The sequence below is a fragment of the Musa acuminata genome, chromosome BXJ3-6, assembly GCF_036884655.1.
Source record: "Musa acuminata AAA Group cultivar baxijiao chromosome BXJ3-6, Cavendish_Baxijiao_AAA, whole genome shotgun sequence".
NCBI classification, from domain to species: domain Eukaryota; kingdom Viridiplantae; phylum Streptophyta; class Magnoliopsida; order Zingiberales; family Musaceae; genus Musa; species Musa acuminata.
The window spans coordinates 19,277,501-19,304,223 of NC_088354.1; the positions used below are offsets into that span (position 1 = coordinate 19,277,501).

The 26,723-nt window shown below is 35.8% G+C and overlaps 1 protein-coding gene and 1 pseudogene across 1 annotated transcript; both read left to right on the top strand.

The window, feature by feature from the left end:
- The window catches only part of LOC135641400 (large ribosomal subunit protein eL38z/eL38y-like), a 67,913-nt pseudogene extending 47,894 nt beyond the window's left edge, over positions 1-20,019 (top strand).
- A 2,047-nt stretch (positions 20,020-22,066) lies between these two features.
- LOC135641401 (probable beta-D-xylosidase 2) lies at positions 22,067-24,929 on the top strand. Its single transcript, XM_065156759.1, has 7 exons — positions 22,067-22,504; positions 22,597-22,917; positions 22,994-23,163; positions 23,233-23,333; positions 23,405-23,746; positions 23,831-24,244; positions 24,313-24,929. Exons 1-7 carry the CDS (start codon positions 22,067-22,069, stop codon positions 24,927-24,929), a joined length of 2,403 nt encoding a protein of 800 aa, XP_065012831.1.
- Positions 24,930-26,723: the final 1,794 nt, after the last annotated feature.

The following is a 26,723-nucleotide window of genomic DNA, read 5'->3' on the forward strand; positions in this document are numbered from 1 at the left end:
CAAGCTCATGACGAGCTCGAGAACCCCCTTCCAAAGAACAGGAAGGATATGACACTCACATCACAAGAAGACCACTTGAAAGGAACATCAAGTGATGAGGACAGTGATAATGGCATTGCACTTTTGACTCAAAAATTTAAAAAATATTTAAGAAAGAACAAACTTAAAAATAATACAAAAAATAAATTCGAACACAAGAAAGACCAAGTGATTTGCTATGAGTGCAAAAAATCGGGACACTACAAGAATGATTGTCCTCAAGCCAAAAAGAGAACATCAAAGAAGAAGGTGCTCAAGGCAACGTGGGATGATTCAAGCACGTCCGAAGAAGAGGAGTCCAACACCGAGCAAGTTGCTCACTACGCCCTAATGGCCATCGAAGAAGAGGTAACAGATTTAATTGATGCAGATTTACCTTATCATGAATTATTAAATGCTTTCCATGAGTGATTTGATGAATGTAAGACAATTAGTAGAAAATACAAATTGCTAAAAAAGGAGCATGATAGTCTCACTTGTGATATCGATAAATTAAAAACTGAATATCATGATAGTTTAGCTCCATGTATAAAATGCCTTGATCTAGAATATCTCCAAAGGGAGAACTTGCTACTTAAGGACACCTTGAAGAAATTCGAGGTTGGTAGCAAATCTTTGAACATGATCCTAACAAATAAGGGTTACGTTCCTAAAAGAAGTGGAATCGGATTTGTGAGAAGTCCTCACCAAAATCCAACCACCTTCATTAAAGGCCCCGTCTTACATGTTCGGCACCAAAGCAATTGCAACTTTTGTTGCAAATATGGACATAAAACTTATAAATGTCCATTCAATAAAATTAGTCCGAACAAACTAATTTGGGTTCCTAAAGGAACCATGATTAATTCTATGCAATATGATGAACAAGTTAAATCAGTTTTTAAGGCACCCAAAAGAAAATGGGTACCTAAAAATAATCCCTTCTTGTAGAAACATACACCATCACAAGCTAGGAGCAAGAGATGGTATCTAGATAGTGGATGCTCAAGACATATGATTGGAGATCCATCTCATTTCTCTATGCTCACTAGCAAAGAAGAAGGGTATGTCACCTTCGGAGACAACAACCAAGGCAAAATCATTGGCAAGGGAACCATAGATAACAAATTAAATTTTTCTATTGTTGATGTCTTACTAGTTGATGGATTGAAACATAATCTCTTGAGTGTTAGTCAATTATGCGATAAAGGTTATATCGTTAGATTTGAATCAAATGTGTGTATTATTGAAAAACCAAACCATAACATAACTATGATTGCATTAAAACAAAATAATGTCTACACCATCAACCTTGATGAACTGAGTAATGAAATGTGCTTTTCCGCTTTAAATGATGATGCTTGGCTTTGGCATAGGAGACTAGGCCATGCAAGCATGAAACTAATATCTAAAATCTCATCTAGAGAATTAGTGCGAGGAATTCCAAATATAAAGTTTATTAAGGACAAAATATGTGATGCATGTCAACTAGGTAAACAAATAAAAACTAGTTTCAAACCAAAAACTCAAATTAGCACCACTAGACCATTACAATTGATTCACTTTGACTTATTTAGACCAATTGACATGACAAGTCTAGGAGGAAGCAAATATGCGTTTGTAATTGTGGATGACTATACTAGATACACTTGGACCTATTTCTTAGCTCACAAAAGTGATTATTTCAAGTGTTTCTCTAAATTTTGTAAACTCACTCAAAACGAAAAAGGTTTCATGATTTCATCAATTCGGAGTGATCACGGTGGTGAATTTCAAAACCGTGACTTTCAAAATTTTTGTGAAGTTAATGGATACGAGCACAACTTCTCCACTCCGAGGAATCCCCAACAAAATGGAGTAGTTGAAAGAAAAAATAGAAACCTACAAGAAATGGCAAGAACGACGTTAAATGAACATAGTTTACCTAAGTATTTTTGAGCTGAAGTCGTAAATACGGCTTGCTACATCATGAATAGAGTCCTAATAAGACCATCCCTATCAAAAACTCCCTATGAATTATGGAATAATAAAAAACCAAATATTTCCTATTTTAAAGTTTTTGGTTGTAAATGCTTTATTTTGAATGAAAGGGATGCCTTAGGAAAATTTGATGCTAAATCCGATAAAGACATCTTTCTTGGTTACTCTTCCGTTTCTAAAGCTTTTCGGGTTTTTAACAAAAGAACCTTAGTAATAGAAGAGTCTATTCATGTAGTTTTTAATGAAATTTCTAATTTAAAGAAAAATGATTTTGATGATGATCTTGGTTTTGATAATTTGAATTTAAATGAACCCCCTCCTCAAAATAGCAACTTGGATGCACCTTCTTCCGAAATTTTCTTACCCAAGGAATGGAAGTATATAGATGCTCATCCAAAGGAGCTAATTATAGGAGATACATCAAAAGGGGTTCAAACTCGTTCCTCTTTCAAGAATTTTTATGCTAATGCCGCCTTCTTTTCTCAAATCGAATCTAAATGCATTGACGAGGCCATAAAAGATGATTTTTGGGTTATTGCAATGCAAGAGGAATTAAATCAATTTGAGAGGAATAAGGTATGGAAGCTTGTTCCTAGACTTAGTGACCATTTAGTCATTGGTACTAAATGGGTCTTTAGAAACAAGCAAGACGAAAATGGTATCGTGGTTAGATACAAGGCTAGATTAGTGGCCAAAGGTTTCAACCAAGAAGAAGGTATCGATTATGAAGAAACCTTCGCTCCCGTGGCTCGATTAGAAGCCATAAGGATGCTCCTTGCCTATGCTAGTAGTAATAATTTTAAACTATTTCAAATGGATGTCAAAAGTGCTTTCTTGAATGGTTTTATTTCCGAAGAAGTAAATGTCGAACAACCTCCCGGATTTGAAAATTCTCTTCTTCCCAATCATGTATTCAAATTGACTAAGGCTCTCTATGGCTTGAAACAAGCTCCTAGAGCTTGGTATGAAAGGCTTAGTTCCTTTCTTATTTTAAATAATTTTACCAAAGGCAAGGTTGATACTACATTGTTTATTAAATATTTTGAAAATAATTTTCTTATTATGCAAATTTATGTTGACGATATTATTTTTGGCTCTTCGGATGAATCACTATGTGAATCATTTGCCAAATGTATGAGTCATGAATTTGAAATGAGTTTAATGGGTGAATTAACTTTCTTTTTAGGATTACAAATCAAACAACTTAGTGATGATATATTTCTTAACCAATCTAAATATACATTAGAATTGTTAAAACGATTTAACATGGATAATTCAAAAGCAATAAACACCCCTATGAGTACTACGACTATGTTAGATATGGATGAAAATAGTGAAAATTTCGATCAAAAAACATATAGGGGAATGATAGGTAGTCTACTCTACCTCATCGTGACTAGACCTGATATTATGTTTAGTGTAGGACTTTGCACTAGGTTTCAATCAAATCCTAAATTATCTCATCTTAAAAGTGTTAAAAGAATATTTAGGTATCTTAAAGGAACTCCAAATCTAGGATTATGGTATCCAAAATCTGAAAATTTTGATTTAATAGCTTATGCAGATGTCGATTTTGGCGGATGCAGGATAGATAGAAAAAGTACATCCGGAATATGTCAATTTTTAGGACATGCACTTGTTTCTTGGACCTACAAGAAATAAAATTCAGTTGCACTATCTACGGCGGAAGCCGAATACATTGCTGCAAGTGCATGCTGTGCACAAGTTGTTTGGATGAAAAATACATTAGAAGACTATGGAATTCACTTTAAAAATGTTCCCATAAAATGTGATAATACTAGTGCCATATGTCTCACCAAAAATCCAATTCAGCTCTCTAGAACTAAGCACATCGACGTTCGGCATCATTTCATACGCTATCATGTCCTTAACAATAATGTTGTTCTAGAATTCATTGACACAAAGCATCAATTAGCAGATATATTTACAAAAGCTTTGAATGAAGACCAATTTGAATTCATTAGAAGGGAATTAGGTATGTTAAATTATCCCTAAGAATAAACTTGTTTGAATGGATTTTCCGTAAAGTTTTTCATCCTCTCTTCGTTCCTCGGTGAATTTGATCCTTCTCTTTCGATTCTAAATGACATGTTAAATTACTTTATCCTATCTTGAGTCAAACACCGCTCCCATCTGATCAAGATTAATGATTTTATGATATTTTATGAATCTCAAAATTGATTTTGATGGCTTGATTATGAGTTTCAAGTTGACGAATTGAATTTGAATGGATTTGTATTCGAATTATGATCTTGACTTATTGGAGTTACTACTTGAAATTTTTTTTTAATCACAATCTCTTCCTTGTACATCTATAATTTTTGTTATTTATAGAAAGAAGAGATTTGATACAATGGATGAATGCTGAATTTTCCTTTAAGATGAACTCTGCGTAAATATTCTTGCATACTTAATTTTGAATGATAAAATTTTTGTATGATCAATGCTGAATTCCTGATGTTATAATCACAAATTATGTGCTTCAAGTCTCATTCCCTTTTTGTTAATGACAAAGGGGGAGAAAAGTGATGACTTGTACCATTTTGATAGCATGACTTATATGAATTGCAAAAGCTTGTGTGATATGAATGTCTTATATGCCTTGAAAAATGCCTTGCAAAATCCTTGAGAATATCACAAGATTGATTGATCATATTGAAAGCATGCCTTACATCTATATCATGAAATTCATGTTGAAAATCTTTATCTCCTGTCGTAGTAAAAATCGTCCCTTATCATTTGACTTATGATTTTCATCGAAGTTTCGTATTTACTATTGCTTAATGGGAATAACGATAAGTTCTACGGTTAGAACTTATCGGTTTATGCTTGAATTTAATGGATAGAATTCAAGTGTTTTCATCTTCTCATAATATGGAACATAGATAGGGGGAGTTATGTTTAACTCCGTCATCAATTGATTGTCATCATCAAAAAGGGGGAGATTATTGAATCTCGGATTTTGATGATAAAATCAATTGATGGGTTAATTGATCTAATCCATATTATTGAGTTAAGTGTGCAGGATTAACTACGATAACCAGAAAACACAAAGCAAGAATACCGGAGTCAAGTTCGATGGACGTTTAAGAGTCCGAAGAATCGTCGGAGATGTTGCCGGAACCAATCGAGAAGAAATCGGGAACCTGTCGGAATTTTCGAAAGTTCACCGAAGAGATCGTCGGAGGTTCACAGAGATTACCGAGAAGGCTCGGCTACTCGTTAAAGTCATCACAAGATCGGGAGCTTGCTGGGAGTCCGTCGGAAGAAGTTCGTCAGAAAGCTCGCCGGAACAAGACTCGACGTTCGCGGTTGAAAACTAGCTTAGGATGTTTTTAGTTATGTAGTTCACTTGTAATTAGGATTAGGATTAAGATATAATCCTATATCTTGGTTAGGGGCCAACTGGGCCTAAAATAAGACTTGGTCTGGGCTAAATTTGAAGCCCAACTAGTGAACCGAAGGGTCTGGCGGTGGCACCGCCTAGGCTGGGCGGAGGCACCACCCAGCAACCGAGAGCTGGGCGGTGGCACCGCTTAGCTGGGCGGTGGCACCGCCAGTCCACTGTTAGTGTCAGAAATTAACAGGCGGTGGCACCACCAGCATCGGGAACCAAAGATGATTCAAATTTTGGAGCCCAAATTTGAATCCTCTTGAGGCCTATAAATACCCCTCAAATCTCAGTTGAGATTACAACTTTTTGAGAAGCAATTGATTGAGAGAAAGGTCTTAGAAAAGTCTTAGCTAGTCATGTTTTCAATTTGCTAGTGTTCACCTCCTTCTTTCTTGCTGAAAATCTGTAAGAGAGTGAACCGCTTGTAAAAAGTTGTAAGAGGTGTATTTACCATTCCCCTTCAAGAGATTTGCTAGTGGAAGGTGGGAGCCACATCGAAGAGGGGCCTCGCAAGTGGATGTAGGTCATTTGACCGAACCGCTTTAAATTTGGCGCGATCTCTGGTTTGCATTTGCTTATTGTCATTTATATTACTGCAAACCATTTGCACTTTAATGCTCTACTTCTTTGTCTCCTTCTTACGTATCCCTTCAAGTTAAAACGCAATTGAAATGGTTTTAAACAAAACGTTGCTTTTATCGTACAAAGTTTCCGAAAGTGGTTAAATCGTCAAAAGTTTATCATACTTTACCGCTGCAATAATTCACCCCCCCCTCTTAGTGTCGCTCCGATCCTAAAATGTATATATATACATATATATATATAAATATACATACATATGTATATATATACATACATATGTATAAATATACATACATATGTATATATATACATACATATGTATAAATATACATACATATGTATATATATACATACATATGTATATATATACATACATATGTATATATATACATACATATGTATATATATGTATGTATATATATACATTTATATATATATATATATGTATTTATATATATATATATGTATGTATATATATGTATGTATACATACATATATATACATACATATATATATATGTGTATGTCATTTTGTATATCAAAATGATCTCATGGTTTTTTTCGCATTGGGTGTTTCACCTAAAAAATTCAATATCTCACTTTGTGATTAATTCATTATTCTACTATATATGCTGTTCTGGTTATTATTTACTTTTGGTAACAAGTTGATATTTTGATGAAAAACTCATTTTGATATACAAAAAGGGTAAAAGAATTATTCTGCTATAGTTTTTTTTTCCAATACTTTATATCTTATTTGCTTAAGAGCAAAGCTCTCTTGCATCTAAAAATCATGAAAAATTATATAAGGGGTGTACCTAACAAAACTCCTATGATGCTTAAGCTAGTAGAGAACTTGAGAATGAATATATATTTGAAAAGATCTTTTTGTATGCCTTAAATTGGGATACCAGCATCCATGTTCCTATTACCCATAGAGAATATTCACTTTTAAATGTCATGCTGAAAGAGCGTGCTCGTATTGTATCGCCTCATCACAGTATATTAGTAAATACTTGGGAGCATTGAAACATACTAATTTAAACTATCCACATAAGTAGTATTCGATAGATGAGACAAGTGAGGGCATTCAGGTGTGTTGACTTGAACTGATTACATGAAAAGAGCCAAACACATGAGACACATAGGGGCATAAGATCATGTCAATTTGAAACACTCCTGTAGGGGGGTCAGATGTTTGAGATGCATTAGAGCTAATGGATGTGTCAGCTTCGATTGCTCATATAAGGGAGCCAAAATACATAAGATGTGTGAGGACAATTTATGTTGAGCAAGTTGGATGTATGAGATGTGCAAGGTCATGAGTTTATACCGACTTGAACCACTTTTGTATGGGAGTCAAACATATTAAATGCACGAGAATGTTGGGGTCATATCGACTTGAATCATCCAAATAAGAGAAAGAAGAGGCATAAGACATGTAAGATATCAGAAATATGATAATATCTAGGTGTCTTGATTTGAACCGCCCATGTAGGAGTTGGATTGATAATACACAAAAGGGCATATAGGTGTACTAGCTAGAACTGCTTGCATAGGTAATCGGATAGATGATATGCTTAAGGATGTTAGCGCATACGTAATTGAACCACTTATGTAAGAGTATTATACACATGAGATGCACGATGATATTGTGGCATGCCAACTTGAATAATCTGCATAGCAAGTGTCGACACATCAGATACATGAGGGCGTCAGGTAGGCTCACTTGAACTACCCACATAGGGGGACTCAAACTAATGGAATACATGACGGCATCAGAATGTGCCAACTTGAAACGTCATGTAATAAAAATTACATATGCAATACGTAAAGGAAATAGAGCAAGTTGATTTGAACAACCTACATGAAGACACAAATAACACTGGGACATGCTAACTATAATTGTTTACATTAGATAAGTTACACAAATAAGATGTGTGCAAGTGACTTGAACCACTTATATAGGAGTTAGATGCATGAGATATATAAGGGCATGTAAATGTGTTAATTTAGATCACTCATAAGATATTAGAATACATGAGACATGCAAGAGTATTAAGGCAGGCTGAATTGTTAATGGAGTAAGGCTGAAAAAACCTATTAAAGCGGAATATTCTTTTCCCTCTTTGTGTATCAAAATGAGTTCCTCATCAAAATATCAACTTGATATCCAAATGAAAATATCAACCAGTACAACATAAACAATAGAGCAAATAATCAATCATACGGTGAGACTAAATCTTTTAACATAGAAAACAAATGTGAAAAAAATCACGGGACCGTAGTCCACCTTAAACTTCCACTGTCAATAGTAATGATAACAGGTTTATAGTAGGTCTTTTCTAGAATAACTAGAGGATCAGAATAATATCAAGATCATAGATCTTGGCTCAAGAACAGCATATCTTCATCACATAAGATAAGATGGATCTCCTCATAAAAGAATTCTAGTTCTCATAAAGTGAATATAGCAGGAAAATATCTTAGAGAGGGTAAACTGTAGATCAACACCGTTAGAATTATAGAGTTTACTATAAGAATTTTTCACATAAAATTTGGATCAAAACTGATAATGTCCGATCGTCAAAATAGAAAACTTAGAAATCTAATTTTTCTTTTTGCTTTTGTCGCTGTGCGCTGCCGCACGCTGCACTCACATTTTTTTTTGCCCTTTCTCTTTCTCTTTTTTATTTCTTTCATTTAGCCTAATGCATAGGAGGTGTGAAGGTACCGGGGTATATTAGTTTAAATCACTCGTATAAGAAGAGTTCAATACATGAGATCATAAAGATATCTGGACATGTCGAGTTGAACTATATACATAATGGGTGTCAAATGCATGATATACATGTGGGCATTAAGGTGATCGATCGAGTCGACAATCATGATAAATTAGAGTTACCAATTGGAGGGGTCGATCTAGAGTGTGTGATGGCTTAGTGTTAGCTAATGTTGAGGCATGAGGGGGACAATAGTCAAATAGTTTACTTCCCATTAATACCAATTGTTTGATTGCAAGAGGAAGGGGTGAATCTTTGCATGGTACCTGTTAGAGCTTGTACTTGTTGCGTAAGTCCAAAGATAGTATCAGTAATCTTTATTAGAGTCCAGAATGAGATTTAGAGATTAGAGTCATTGAAACTATTCATATCTTAGTATTGATTTAGAGATTTAGAGATTAGTATCAGTAACCTAAAAGCATTTGAGCTAATAAACTCTTCATATCTTATCTGCTTGAGACTAAAATCCCCTATTGGGTTGAAGATTCTTATAAAACTACACTAACGACATGCCAAGGAAGGTATATTCGATGCTTAATTTAGTAGAGAAATAAAAAATGAGCCTCATGATAGAGTTTAAGATACTTAGATGTAAATATATGCCTAGAGAAGCCTTTCTAAGTATCAAAAATGATTATTCTTGTTATTGATAATGCTCGTATTTAAATGTTATACTATTGGAATATGTTTCCATGATGTCACATCATCACTTATATGATGAGCCTAAGTGTATACATGTCATTATATTTATGTGGCACGATGTCATTTCTCAACTAAACGACTCTCATGACCAACTAAGTATCATATATTAAGTCTGGATTGATTTAGTTTAATTGGATATCATATATTAATTTATAATTAATTATTATACTTTTTTTTTCTTTTAATAATTTTAGTCGTACCATATCTGATGTTGGTGGTCTTCTAAAAAATTGAACTTGTATAGGTAGGATGCTATAGGAAAAACATTTCTAGCTTCAAATTTAAAAATACCTTATCGGTCCGATAGTAAACCGGTACGCGGACCACTCACTACCGGATGATTTTTTATATATATATAAATTATAAATATATTATATTATATATATATATATATATAAAGGCGACGTCATCTCATTTTTTTACGACGTCGCCCCGCTCGAGAAGAGAGACGACGTCACATATTTTTTTAATATATATATATATATATATATATATATATGCGACGTCACCCCGCTTGGGGGGAAGAGAGACACGTCACCTCGCGTGGGAGAGAAGGGAGGCGATGTCACCAAAATTTTGTTTTTACTTATACATATATATATATATATATACATGTATATATATATATATATATATATATATATATATATATATATATATATATATATATATATATATATATATACATGTATATGTATATATATATATATATATATATATATATATATATATATGTATATATATATATATATGTATATATATATATACATGTATATATATATATATATATACATGTATATATATATATACATATATATATATACATGTATATATATATATATACATGTATATATATATATATATACATATACATGTATATATATATATATACATGTATATGTATATATATATATATATACATGTATATATATATATATACATGTATATGTATATATACATATACATGTATATATATATATATACATGTATATATATATATACATGTATATATATATATATATACATGTATATATATATATATACATGTATATATATATATATATATATATACACATATATATAAATAAATATATGTGTGTGTATATATATATGTATATATATATATATAAATATTTATATGTATATATGTATATATATACATATATACATATATACATGTATATATATATATATATATATATATATATATATATATATATACCGAACGGGATATTGAACGGTATATCGAACCATATATCGCTCAATATATAGTACCATACCGTATCAAGAGAAGGTCGAAACTCCGGTACGGTACGATTTTTCAATCCTTCATCTTAAGAGTTTATTTTCCTTTTCAAATGATATAATTAATTCATAATTATTAGAACATTCAAATTTTTAACTTTTCTTTCATTACTATAAGTCTATTTCTATATTTTCAAGAACATTCAATTTAAGAAACATCTTGAAAATATGATATTTTAGTTTTTTTGTATTTTGAATATTCAATTGAGGAAACATATTGAATATATGATGTTTCATGCATTTGAAGAAATAAGAAATGAAAATTTAGTTGTTATCTTATCATGATAAAATACTAGGGTTTCATGCATTGTTACGATTATAATCGGTATTAGTTGGTGGCATTACAGGGAATATATATAACTTCTTGTGTTTAGGATACCTTTATAGATTAAGACCCCTTTATAGACGTTCTATTTCATCTATCATATTTCATCTGATTCTTCCAAATTCAAAACATCAATGCAAGCATCAATTGCTTTATATTTGAGCATCATTACATGGAATGCATTATGGATGTGAGATTAGAAAAAAAAATATCCTAAAAAAGTTTGGTGACTCTATAGTTAAAGTAGTATAGAAGCATTATTCTATACAAGAGACTACTTGCGAGCAAGAATAGAAAATGAAGAAAACTTATCTCCTTTTTATTGATTAAAAATATAATAATTTAAAACACTAATTTTTTTAAGAATAGAGAGTGTAATATCGTTTATTTTTAAATTATTTATTATATCCATGATTTTTAATTATTTTAATATAAAAATTTATTTAATAATTTTTATATTAAATATTTTTATATTGGAAGCTTAGTGATATTACGAATCCTAAAATATGAATATAATTTATAAAAAAAATTATATTAAGCTAATAAAAAAAAAATCTAAGAATGAATGACAAATGTCACTAGCCAAAGTACCACCCATACTTGCTGCATTGTTGATATCTATGTCATTTTATTGCATGCTTGTCATATTATAATATTTTATATTATCTAAACATAAGTAATTAGGGGAAAAAGAAAAAAAATTATCAAATTAAAACCTTGTTGTCATTTAGCTTACACCAGAGAAAAGAAGAGAAGAATTACTGGAGACGAGGAAGAAGTGTTGTATATATGAGTTTTTTCTTTCTTGATATGTGTAATTTGTACAGCTTTGTCATTTCTAATTGTATCAAACTTAATATTCTAGAATTTATGAGAATCCTGATTTATCTATCTTATTTTGACTGTCATATTCTATACAAAACTTTGATTTGTGCAAAATTTATTTTATTGAGAATTAGACTCTTAATTCTTTCTCTCATATCTTTTTTGAATGAATTTTTATCCAAAGAGATCAATCTCTTGAATTCTATCAAATAGAGATAAAATGACTTAACCTATCTGTTATAGTTCAATTATAATATTATGTACAAAACTCTAAATTAAGCAAAATTTCTTTTATCATAAACTAGACTCTTGAATCTTCCCTTTCATATCTTATTTGAAGATTAGAATTATAAATGCTTATCCAAATATTTCTTTCAATTGATTCATTAAATTCTACTAAACAGAGACAATATGATTCTCAATTGTTTGTAACTTTCTACCGACAACTTCAATTTATATAAAACTTATTTTATTTAAAAATAAATTCATATATCATGTTTTACTTGAATATATTAAAGCATAATTGTCTGAACTTCCAATACAACTTACCTTACGTATTCTACTAGAATAAATTGATTTTCAAATTTATCAATTTTTACTTCTACCTCATGGAACTTAATTTTAGCTAAAACTCCTCTCTTAAATGACCATCGTGGTGCTGCTTTAAACTTTTTTATTTCTTATATGTTAATATTGGATTGATATTACTTCACATGTGCATGCTCTTACTAGCTTGAGACTAATATTAATGGTCATCCAAAAATAATTAAATGAAGTATTAAATATGACACTTGATGCATTTGTATTTATTCTTAATATGCTTATACAGAACTTTTTACTCCATTGTTAAGAATGAATCTTAATATTACTTGTTGTCTTTGCTCCTTTATTAAATATGAATTTAATGAATGATATATATGATTTTTAAAGATAATGTTTTGCATCTTGATCCTTATGTCTTATGATTTCCTATCTTGATGATATAGTTACGATTATTGTTAAATCTCGGATTTTGATGATGAAATCAATTGATAGTGTTTATGATTTGATCTACATTTTGATTGACGTAAGAAGCTTCGATCAAGGAGAGATAATTAAAGCAGGAAGAATCATATTGAGTCAGAGAGAAACATGTTAGAAGATTGGACGTCGAGTCGAAAGATTGGTCAACGTATCGATAGAAGGCTTCGGGCATTGGGCCAAGAAGAGTGGAAATTGTACCAAGGAAATCAGAGTTGTGGAAGTCAACTGGCCGATTGGGCAATAGGCTGCAAGAGAGGACGATGCGTCGAAAAATCGGACAAAGCATCAATGAACCAATGACATATCGGACAACATTTGATTAGCTTAGTAATAATTATCTAGATCGAAGTAGACTTTAAGTGTGCAGGATTAACAAAGATAGAAATCAAGGCATAAAGCAAAATAAAGTTAAGTCCCGAAGTTAAGAACGAGATTTCGTTGAGAGTTCGAGAGTTCGTCGGAAGTCCGGACATTCGTCGGAAGTTCTATTGAAATTGACCGAGAAGTCCAGGAGCTTGCAAAAGATGCTCGTCGAAACTCGCCAAGAAGATCATCGTGAAGTCCAGGAACTTGCCACAAGTCCACTGGAACATTGCCAAGATATCGTCGGAAGTTCGTCGGAAGATCGCTGGAAGCTCACCGAAAGAAACCTATACTTACTGACTTATTTAGGTTAGTAAATATCTTAAAATTTATAGTTAGCACATAATTGGGTTGGAATTATTGGGAAATCTTTGGGGGCGACATCACATGCACAGCGAAAGAACAAAAAATAAAATCCCCTATTCCTAAAGAGATTTTCATCATTGTGCGAAGATTGGTGCACAAAAATTCATGAAACTTAAAACTCTAGCATTAAAGAAAAAGTTTTCTTCTCCAAATCATTCCAATGGTTCATTGGAAGAGAAGACCTTCAAAAACCGCTTTCGACAATATTCTATAAATTCAAATCCAAAGAGATGTTCATCGTTGTGCGAAGATTGGTACACAAAAATTCACGAAACTTAAAACTGTGTATAGTAAAGATTATGTTACCTAGGGAGATCGTATATCCCTGAATCCTTGCAGATCTCTAGGAGAGGGTGAATGAGGTCAAGCACCCTCCTCTCTAGCGGTGATCCACATAGTAGGGCTGCGATGAGGTGGTACCACCGCCCAGTCTGGTAGTACCACTGCCTGATAGTCTCGGAGACTTTGCCATGACGGTTTCACCTGTTTGGTCAATGTTTGGGCCTTCCACTTAGCCCAACATAACCCAAATATGGGTCACTGAATGGGCCTTTCTCTTGGCCCAAAATAACCCTATTTTGGGCTTAGTTGGCCCCTAATTGAGTTGGCTTAATTACATTCTATGCCGACTCAATTAGACTCTAAACTGACTCGATCTAGACATAATTGATTACAAGCGAATCCTTGTTGTCCGGCATATCATTGGTTCATCCGGCGTTTCGTTCGATCCTTCGGCGCATCATCCTCTCCTTCGATGAATTGCCCAATCGGCATGTCATCTTCTCGTAACATCCGATCTTCTTAGCGTAATGTCCGATCTTCTTGGCCCGATGTCCGAATTCATGACCTAAAGCCTTCTACCAATACATCGACCGATCCTCCGGCCCAACGTCTAATCTTCTGACATGTTTGCTTCGGCCCAACGTCTGATTCCTCCTGCTTTAATCGATTTGTCTCTTCTGATCGAAGCTAGTCCTGTATCACAATCCGAGATTCAATAATCTCCCCCTTTTTTATGATTACAACCAATTGATAGAACTCTTTAGTAAATAACAAAAAGAAACATGAGAGTTCAAAAATAAGATCTTGATTCATAGAAAAATTTTAAGTATTAATACCGAGAATTTAAGATCATGATATAGATAAAGATATTCCTACAGTAAAAGGATATCATGAGAGAATACATAAACAATCTCGATTCATGTATAACATCTCTCAATTTATTATGAATCATAAAAATTATAATTCTGAAAAATCATGATTCATTTGGATAGTAGATAGCAAAAAGAAACAACGAGGATAAAAGATCTCGATTCATATAATGTAAATCTCAAGTTATAAATCTCGAAAAATCAAGATAAAGCTCATTCACATTCAAATCATCAAATCAAAACATATATCATTGTTTAAAATGAAAGTGCAAAATTTATCATGAAAATCATCAAGATCAATAAATCACAAAAATCATAATGTATAACTTCAAAATCTAATTCATAGAATAAAATCATCAATCATGATATCAAAACATTTAATATTTTTATTACATTATTAAATCATCAAGCACATGAAGCATTTTTAATGAAATCATCAATTTAGATACACATTATTTTTTTTAAGACATATATAGGATTAATCATTAGATTTAAATCTTATTGTATTTTCATAAAACATCATCAGTATCATTTTCAAAATTACTAGCATGATCCTAATTTTTTAACATTTTCATTACATCATTAAACATGTAATTTTCAAGAAAAAATTATATATAATTTTTCTAAACTAAAATAACTCATGAAAAACATCATGTAATTTCAAAATAAATTAAAGAAGTTTCGTTTGAGTTGCTTACCTCATTGTCTAGAGTCACCAAAGTGAAGTTTACTACTTCGTCTTCATCGGTTTGCTCCTCATCTTTAGATATGCTCGATTTGTCCCAAAGTGCTTCATTCTTCTTGCGTTCATAGCAAGTAGTTGCGTTCTTTTTTAAGTTTATTTTTGTTCTTTAATTCTTGTTTCATGAATCTTTTAAATTTCTTAGTGAGGAGTTCAAATTCACCATCACTTAAGCTTATGCTCGAGTGGTCTTCATGTGTTCTAAGTCTCAAATCCTTCTTGTTCTTTGGAAGGTTGTTCTCAAGCTCTTCATGAGCATTGCAAGTCATCTCATAGGTCATTAACGACCCAATAAGTTCTTCGAGAGAGAAATAGTTCAAGTTTTTTTTATTCTTGAATAGCAATTATTTTTTAATCTCAGTTCTTATGAAGAGAACGTAAAATTTTATTTACAAGTTCAAAATTCGAAAAAATTTTACCAAGTGTTTTTAAACCATTAACGATATCCGTAAAACAGGTGTACATGTCTCCAATTGTTTCACTTGGTTTCATATGAAACAATTTAAAATCATGCATCAAAAAGTTGGAATATTTAATTTTACTTATGCCTTCATGTGTGATTTTAAATGTATGCCAAAGATCAAAAGTTATTTCGCACATAGAAATTCTATTGAATTCATTTTTGTCTAATGCATAAAATAGAGCATTCATAGCTCTAGCATTAAAGAAAAATTTTTCTTCTCTAAATCATTCCAATGGTTCATTAGAAGAGAAGACCTTCAAAAATCGTTTTCGATAATATTCTATAAATTCAAATCCAAAGAAAGCAAGAAAACTCTTATTCGAGTTTTTCAATATGTGTAGTTCGTCTCATTGAACATGGAAGGACGAATGAAAAAATGACCCTCTTGAAAGCTGAAAAGAGCTATTTCTCTTGGGTGTTAAACCAAATGAGAAATCACGAGATTCTGATACTAACTATTAGGAACGAGTCAACACTAAGAGGTGGGGTGAATTAGTGCAGTGGATAAAAACGTCGGTTTTGTAAAATCTTCGTTTATCGAAAACCGATCTTGGAAAATGTATTTAACTTAAAGACACTTACGTAAGCATGTAATGAGGAAGTAGAGCAATGAGAGTAAAGAAGGGCAGTTTACAGTTTAAAGTAAATTGCTCAAAAGAAATACAAGCCAGATTTTTATAGTAGTTCGGTCATCATGACCTACATCCACTTCATCGATTCCTCTTTCGTTGAGGCCACCGGCATCCACTATCGGTCTTCTTTCAATAGGCAAAAACTAACTACCTTTTACAACTCTTTCTCCTTTTATTGGGTTTAGGAGATAACCCTTACACCCCCACTTACTCCTCTCTTAAACTATACTAACACTTAGATCTTTTGAGAGGAGTCCACATAAGATTACAATAGCGTTTCTTTTCTTTTTCACTCTTAATACTTATGTATGTTAACCAAGGATGAGAGGGGTATTTATAGGCTTCAAGTGGATTCAAACTTAGAGCCTAAAAATATTTTATCTCGAGTTTCCCGTGTTCTAGCAATAGCACCGCTTGTGCTGGGCAGTACCACCGTCTAGTCTGGCAGTACCACCACTTGACAATCTCTCGGAGATTGTGTATGGGCGGTACCACCGCCTGACAGTCTCAGAGATTATGCCACGACGGTTTCACCTGTTTGGTCATTGTTTGAGCCTTCCACTTAGACCAACACAACCTAAATATGGGTCATTGAATGGGCCTTTCTCTTAACCCAAAATAGCCCTATTTTGGGCCTAATTAGCCCTTAATTGAGTTAACTTAATTATATTCTAAGCCGACTCAATTAGACTCTAAACTAGCTCGATCTAGACATAATTGATTACAAGTGAATCCTTGTTATCTAGCATGCCATTGGTTCATCTGGCGCTTCGTCCGATCCTTCAGTGAATTGCCCAGTCGGCATGTTGTCTTCTCATAATATCCAACCTTCTTAGTGCAATGTTCGATCTCCTTGGCCCGATGCCCAAATTCTCGGCCCGAAGCCTTCTGTCGATACGTCGACCGATCCTCCGGCCAAACATCTGATTCCTCCTACTTTAATCGATTTGCCTCTTTTGATCGAAGCTAGTCCTACGTCACTCAAACTCACATTAGATAAACACTATCAATTGGTTTTATCATCAAAATCTGAGATTCAACAAGGAGGAGTGAGTGCTTGTAAAAGATTGTCTCCTAAACCTATGAAAAGGAGAAGAGGGGTGTAAGAAGATGGTTGGTCTTCGCTTATTGAAGGAAGACCGTTAGTGGATGCTAGTGGCCTTGATGAAGAGGAATCGGGAGTGGATGTAGGTCACGATGATCGAACCACTATAAAAATCTGGTTTGCATTTCGTTCGTATTATTTCCTTATATTGCAAAGTGAATTCTTACATTCACTACACTTCCGTACGCTTTCAAGTTAACACATTTTCGATATCGATTTTATTGAAATAAAGATTTTTCAAAACCGACACTTTTATCCACTGCACTAATTCACCCCCCTCTTAGTGCCGACTCGATCCTAACAATTATCACTTGCTAAGCTTTATAGTGTACTTAATTGATATATTTTTTAGATTAGCTAGTCACTCACACTTATGCTCGTTTTGTAATGGAATACTAGAAGATTATGGTAAATTTTTGATAATTTAACATAATATTATTGTAAAAGAGTACTTTGCTTGTAATATTATTCGAGAATCTAAGTTGTTATAAATATTAAAAGACCTCTTATGTTTTTGATAGCTTAGAATATTAAATTAAAAGTTTTTATGTTAATATGAACTTGTGGTAAATGATTTATTTTATAATTATGATTTTTTTTATCTTGTGAGTTGATAAATGATTGTTAATAATTTTTAAGTTAACTTTGGATTTTATGAAGCTATCAAGTGATATATTGAATAATTATAAACTATACAAATTTTATAGTGTGTGAATGCAAATTAAATATTTTTTGAGGTAATCAAATTTTTTATCTTGGGTTTTAAATTTTGATTGTGAAAGAGTTAAAAATATTATTCATACCCCTAGAGAGAGAGAGAGAGAGAGAGTTTCCAAGTGACCACTGACCTTGATCCATCTACTTTCCAAGTGATCCTTCACGCAATATAAATAGAAATGTCACATGAATTTTATCAGATTTTTTTAATATCTAAATGGGAAGAAGAGATCCGATTAGATATTATCATCAACATCAAAGTCTTTACTAAGTAAGATAATTAACATCCTAATTTAAGATTTTTTAGAGAAAATTTTGAACTTTCAATCTTTTAGTAAGTGAGACCTGCGGAACAAACTTCGATAAGTGGACCGACCTAATGCTCCACTATTTTGTGGTTAACCTTCGGCCTAATGGTTTTTTTATAGCTATGGTTCTTCATTATTGGGTTTTACGCACATATTTGGGTCCACGATTGAACGTAGACTTGACTCTGCTTATGCTGCGGTTTTGGATTTCCATTCGTAACCTTACTTGGTATATGGCTGCTTAGAAGGTGTAGGATAATTCGCTCGAGTGTTTTCCAGTGGAAGTTCTTCTTTGAATTGTGATGTGCGGCCACTCATGGAAGAAATTGTTCTGAGTTGCTTAAAGTTCTGATTCTCTTTTCTCCGTTGCTCGTGTTTCTACACATGTTTGACGTATCGATATGGCGTTGGCTATTTGCAGCCTAAGCAGATTCATGAGATCAAGGATTTCCTTCTCACGGCGAGAAGGAAAAGACGCCCGATCGGTGAAGATAAAGAGGAGCAGGGATGTGGTGAAGTTCAAGGTCCGCTGCGCCAAGTACCTCTACACCCTTTGCGTGTTCGACTCTGAGAAGGCAACCAAGTTGTAGCAATCTCTTCCCCCAGGTTAATTTTGCTGCCTTCATTTGCTTGCTTGCTTGCTTGTTATGATTGATATTGCCATGGTCTCAAAATGTAAAGAGAGGTTTGAATCATGCTACGAACACTACATTCTTTAGGTGATCTTGCTCATTGAAGTTGTCATTGCTGATATCTTTCGTTGCTATAAAGAATAGAGCTAATAAGTAAGTAACATCAAGATTGGCACCTCTGCTATGTTGCTGGTTGATCGATTGATGCTAGATTTCCAGCGTCTCTCTGGGCTTTTGCATGCATAACGATTATGTGAATTGCTCCTGATGAGAAACAGTAGTGTTCATCTTGATGTTATCATTAGCTGAAACCTATGCTGCATATGAATCGAATGTTGTCGCTGCTGTTGCTGTAAATCTTTGATTCGACGTGATGCGCATTCGAAAGGACCATAAATTTTCGATACAAGGAAACCACTTAACTGATATTTTCTATGCTGAGCTGCTAAGAACTTTTGACATGAACAGCAGCAAAGAGTCTAAAAATACTGGCAAGTAACATTAGCTTAGCTTTGATAGTAGTACAGTGATGGTGATCTGGGGTTTATTTGATGTTGCAGGTTTGAGCGTACAACAAGCCTGAATCTGAAGTTTTGGATATTCCAGTAGCTCAGCTTTTGTCTCTCTCTCTCTCTCTCTCTCTCTCTCTCTCTCTCTCTCTCTCTCTCTCTCTACTCTTCAAGGGAAGTATGTAGCTTTTGATTCGATGGACTCGTTGAGTATTCCTCATCGTGGAGATCATCTTTCAACACCTCTTTCGTTGGTGGTTGTGCTAAGATATTGTTTTCAGTTATGTATTCTTTAGTTAACACTCGATCATAAGCAGCTACTTGTGATTTATGGAACCTCAAAGCATCGATGCATTGAAGCCTCGGTTATATAGTTTGATTAAGCTTGTAATTCGCGCTGAGCGTATACAAGTTCAGGGACTCCTTCGGTTGGCTGCTGCTGGTTTCATATTCAATTTTTTATGCATAGGACTCGCTTTGTACTTGATTATATATATATATATATATATATATATATATATATATATATATATATATATATATATATATATATATATATATATATATATATATATATATATATATATATATATATATATTTGTTATCAATAATATTTGTGGACAGCCAAAGGAAAATATATCAGTTAGGATTTATGCAATCATTCAAATGCCATATCCATGAATTTTGTATTCAATATAATTGACGCAGAGCAAGATACTGATGATGGATTAGTCCTCCCATTGATGATAACAACTATCTTGGAAACTGAGACTTCAAAAAAGATCATATGCATTTAATTCACACTTGATAGAGAAAGTAATAATGTAGTCACTGCTTACTTATCCGGTGGTCGACCGTCACTTGTGCAGTGACGTGCGTGTAAGAACTTGTGCCCTCTTATGTAATCATCGACAAGAGCATCATCCTTCTTTTTTAATCTTCAACAATAAGGCTCATTTTTTCTTTCTTTCCTTTTTACGAGTCATCTATCGTAAGCAATCTTCTTTCGAGAAGATTGATACGTTCAAGAAGATTGATACGTTCAACAGTAGAGGACATTAATCCCAGACCAGCATGATTTAGTTCCTCTTTTTTCTCTTTCCGAACACCTGACATGATGAACCTTCTCCTACTTATCCCATACGGGCTTCGGCCTTCGACATAAATAAGCTCTTGAACAATGTAACGAGCTCTTTGGCCAACCATCAATCGCACTTCATCGGTCGATCAGATATAAAACCCAATCACAAAACCTAATGAGGGCAAGTATCTCTACTATTTTCACTCCCCAACTGAGTTTGCCCTCAAAGGAGTCAAGTCAGAAATAAACTCAAATTTTGATCACTTGTGTAAGGATCTTGATGAGGCTAAAGCGCACTTTGAAACGATACCGAATTTATCTTTGACGAACAGGCAACATCTTGGGATTGTATTGATCGGATCCGCTCCCTACTCAAATATCTTCCGGTGACCCCCCTATGAGCTTGTGTTTTTCGGAACTAAACCAAGCCATGACAACTCTACGGTCAATGACATCAAAACAATAATACCACCAAATATAACTCAACTCAAACCAAGAGGCACTCCCTTAATCCATACTTTCGACATTCCAAACGCTTACGTGTATGGCCTCACCAATGTGTAAGCCCCTCACCAATGTGTAAGCCAATGGTCTCTCTACGTAGAAAGTCCAATAATTATTTACTCAAACACCATTATAATCTGTGCCATAAGAGAGATCCAAATTGTCATAGGCCTTGGCGTGGATCTTTGCATGTAACAGTGCGACTCTGTGGAAGCAACTGCTAAGATAGATTAAGATAAATTAAGATCTGCATATAACGTGGATCTGTAGTTGGCGGTTAAGATAGATCTCGTAACGCCACATGCAACTGCTACGTGAACATCTTATTCCTTTTCTAGGGTTTCATTATGAATTAGAATCAAATCTTATCTACTGCTACAGTTGAGATAGATTAAGATAAACTTCGCTTTTATCCAAAGCTAAACAGAGTTCTTCACAATCTTCCTTCTCAACCTCCCTTGCTATATGAATCACTCGAAGCATTTCTCCCTTCTCATCTCTTCCTTCTTCTTTCTTGTGCAAGGAATTAAGATCCATGGCTCCTTGTTCTCTTCTGTCCATCCTTCTCTTCCTCTCAGTGGCCGCAACGATCGCCGCTGTCTCTTACGCTGACGACTTCCCGCCCCCCTACGACTTCACGCATGTCTGCGACCCCGACCGCTACAAGAAGCTCAACCTCAGCGTTGCCAAGTTCGCCTTCTGCGACAAGTCGCTGCCTTACCGTGCCAGGGCGAAGAACCTGGTCGACAGCCTGACGCTCCAGGAGAAGGTGACGCTTCTGGGGAACCAGAACGCCGCCGTGCAGCGCCTCGGGCTCCCCCGATACAACTGGTGGTCCGAGGCGCTTCACGGCGTCTCGAACTTCGGTGGGGGCTCCAGGTTCGGCAAGAACGTCCCCGGCGCCACCAGCTTCCCACTTCCGATCACGTCCGCCGCCGCATTCAACGAACAACTGTGGAAGGCTATTGGTCAGGTACGAACACGAAAGATAGTGTCACTGACATCAATCGAACATGATGAGGAAAGCACGTAGCAAGCTACAGGACAATGCATGTTATCTTGCAGACTGTTTCCACGGAGGGTCGAGCCATGCACAACGTAGGGATGGCAGGGTTGACCTTTTGGAGCCCTAACATCAACGTCGTCAGGGATCCGAGATGGGGAAGAATCTTGGAAACACCTGGTGAGGATCCATTCGTCGTCGGGCGTTACGCTGTAAACTTCGTGCGCGGCATGCAAGATGTGGTTGGCCAGGAAACTGCCGAGGATCCCAACACCAGGCCTCTCAAAGTCTCCGCCTGCTGCAAACACTACGCTGCTTACGATCTCGACAACTGGGCTACTACCGGCAGTGCTGTGGTCGATCGCATCCATTTCAATGCCAATGTAAGCTTCGATCGTACCACTTAATTCGGTAGTTCTCTTTACTTTCTTCATTTATGTGATCATTGATCATATGAAGGTAACTGAGCAAGATATGGTGGAGACGTTCCTTCGCCCATTCGAGATGTGTGTTAAGGAGGGCGATGTTAGCAGTGTGATGTGCTCATACAATCAAGTCAATGCCATTCCGACTTGTGTCGACGCAAGGCTGTTGAGGGGAACCATTAGAAACGACTGGGAACTTCACGGGTATTCTTTATATAAAGATTAGTGTTTCTCTACCTTTAGTTGTTTAATATGATCTACATTTTTCTTCAGGTACATAGTTTCTGACTGTGATTCGATTGATGTGCTTCTCAACACTCAAAAGTTCTTAGACGACACACCGGAGGATGCTGTTGCCCAAGTCCTCAGAGCAGGTAAATCCTCTGAAAGAAGAAGCCATATCTGATCATTTTGGTATAAATGGACGCATATTTTGTTAATGCAGGATTGGATTTGGATTGTGGTGATACTTACACCAAGTATCTCGAGTCAGCTACGTTCAGAGGACTGGTCAAAGAAAGCGAACTTGATCAAGCTTTGATCAATAACTACGTTGTCCTCTTGAGGCTTGGATTCTTTGATGGCCAACCTGCGTATGATAAGTTGACTGCCTCTGATGTCTGCTCGAAGCAGCATCTCGATTTGGCGACCGACGCAGCTCGGCAAGGGATCGTTTTGCTTAAGAATTCCAATGGTGCTCTGCCTCTGAGCACCAAGAGGCACAAGAACATCGCCGTTGTCGGGCCCAACTCTGCAGACAACTCTGTTCAGATTGGGAACTACGCAGGTTCTTCTGCTTGGCTTTGATCTGCTCCTTAACGTGCAAAAGCCGCAGCTAATTGATGGCCTCGTTGTGTTGTCTTTTTTTAAGGCGTTCCATGCAAGTATGTCACAGCTGTCGACGGCCTCCGAAGGTATGCCAGCGTCGATCACAAGATCGGCTGCGCCGACGTCCGCTGCCAGAATGAGACCTTCATATTCCCTGCGGTGAGGAGTGCGAGGAACGCAGACGCTACCGTCATCGTTGCAGGCCTTAACCTTGACATCGAGAGAGAAGACCACGATCGAACCGACCTCGAGTTGCCTGGCTACCAAAACCAGCTTATCAGACAAGTTGCAGATGCCTCGAAGGGCCCTGTTGTTCTCGTCATCTTCTCGGCCGGCGGCGTCAACGTTACCGAGTTCGATGTCTCTGACAAGATCAGCGCCATCGTGTGGGCTGGTTATCCCGGCGAGAAAGGCGGTGATGCCTTAGCCGATGTGCTCTACGGATCATACAATCCTGGTAGGATTCAGTATGCTGTTTTCTATCACACCTTGAGCATAGGAACTCATAGATTTGCATTGATACAGGGGGAAGGCTTCCGCTGACATGGTACACGCCGGAATACCTGCTCCAGCTGCCGATGACGTCGATGAAGCTTCGCCCGGTCGACGAACTTGGCTACCCCGGAAGGACCTACAAGTTCTACAACGGCACCACTATATACCCATTCGGATACGGCCTGAGCTACACCACTTTCAGCTACTCCGTGGTCTCAACCCAGAGGTACGTCGACAAGAAGCTGGCGCCCAACAGCCACTGCACGCTGCTTCGCTACAACCAGTCGGCCTACGTGCCGCCTTGCCATGCCGCTCGCGTCGACGACCTCGACTGCGCCGACGACATCAGCGTGACCGTCGAGGTGAAGAACACGGGAAGCTTGGACGGCTCCGACGCCGTGATCCTGTACTCGCAGGCCCCGGACGGCATCCTCGGCGCTCCGATCAAGCAGGTGGTGGGCTTCCAAAGAGTGTTGGTGGAAGCCGGGAAGAGCAGCAACGTGACCTTTAGTCTTAGCTCGTGCAAGAGCTTGAGCATCGTGACGGACTCGGCTTACGTTGCGGTGCCGTCGGGGCGTCACACCTTCATCGTCGGCAGCGGTGACAACGCCGTTCCATTTGCTTTCCAGGTTTACTTGAGGGATTAGTGTTGGAAGGTCATGTTGGTGTGTGGTGTTTAGGCTGTCGGTGGGTAGTCATATTTCAACTCTTGGTTGAATGGTGGAACATCGGTTGATGTTCAAATAAGGAGAGAGCAAAACGTGAGGAACATTACATTTGTCAAGGATTTAAATATATTTGAGCTATTATTTATGTTTCTTTGCAATTTATTGTTCATAGGCCATCTACTAAACAAAGACGATTCAAGAAATCCAAATATTATATATATATATATATATATATATATATATATATATATATATATATATATATATATATATATATATATATATATATATATATATATATATATATATATTGTTGAGATACAAAGGTGAGATCATTAGGTTATGCTACTTGTGTTTTCAGTATATTTCTTTAGAAAATGAGGTGCATAATCTTTAGAACATCTTGCTAATGCATGATCGTTAATAGTTTCACTCAGATATGCACACTTTGCACTTGTATTCTAATCACATAGTCAACAATATTTCAATTATGAGATCTTAACATTCCAATTAGTGATAGATATCGGATGAATTGATGAAACTTCAATTAGTTCTTTGTTGTTTTTCTTTCTTACTCGCATCATCCGAAAATGATTACATTTCCATGTATGTTAACCATCTAAAAGGGAAAAAAAAAGAACTACAATTTTCTTATAAAAAGGTTTGTTGAGAGAGAAGGTATTTAAAGTAAAAAAAAGAAAAAGAAACCTAAAAAATCAACAACCAAGGAAAACAAAAAACAGAAGCGATAGAAAAAACTAAAATTTTTACTATACGGAAAAAAACTAAATATAAGAATTATTCTCTCTTGAGTTATAAGCCAAACCTTTTGTACAAAAACCTTGATGTTATGATAAATATATATATATATATATATATAATTATAATTAAAAATATTTGTGCAGACCGAATATCCTGTAATTGAGAGAGAGAGAGAGAGAGAGAGAGAGAGAGAGAGAGAGAGAGGAGAATAATAATAAATCTTCCTTCCGAAGCATATGAGTCGGCAGGCAAACCACGATAGCACTCAGGTCACACGTGCTCTGGAAATCCGACGTACCGACGCGTGCTGTGCTGACGGCAATAAATGGTAAACCATCGTGGTTGCGGACTCGTGAAATGAACGAACGTTGGCTGGTGGGGGTCAACGCACACCGTGAAGAACACTACCTGCACAAAGTCCAGCCCATTCGCATGGAATCACACACCTTCACGCATACATGTAATCCAAGCATGTGCCTCACACGTTGGTTCTTGGTAGGCACATGCTTGAACCACAAGTTCACAAGTTACCACTACTTGAAGCAGGATGGTCAACCATTCCAAGGCGACCGTAGTCATTAACAATGTGATTTATTTCATGTGGCAGGCAGGCATCCATAGCATAGGAGGGTTCAAAGTTGCACATCCTGCCACCAGCCTATCCGTCTCATGCTCCAATTTTCCAAACATTTGATGGTCTATATAAACTCCTCTCATGCAATCGATCCTTCATTCACTCCACACAAAAATAGCTATGGGTGCGTCTCGGGATGGGGTGTCGATGGAGCTCGTCGTTTCGGTCTGTCATCTTGTGGAGCGTTGGGAGACCTGATGCGGCGAGCGAGGGCTGTGCCGGGCGGCTGCTTCGACCGGGAGAGCCACCTGGCGTACCCGGGTATGTACGAGAAGGGAGAGGACGGCCATGGCGTCGTGGATGGCGAGGTTGCCGTCGGGGCCGAGCCCCAGGGGACCCGACCCGGCAACTAGTCATGGCGGACCACCCAAGATGTT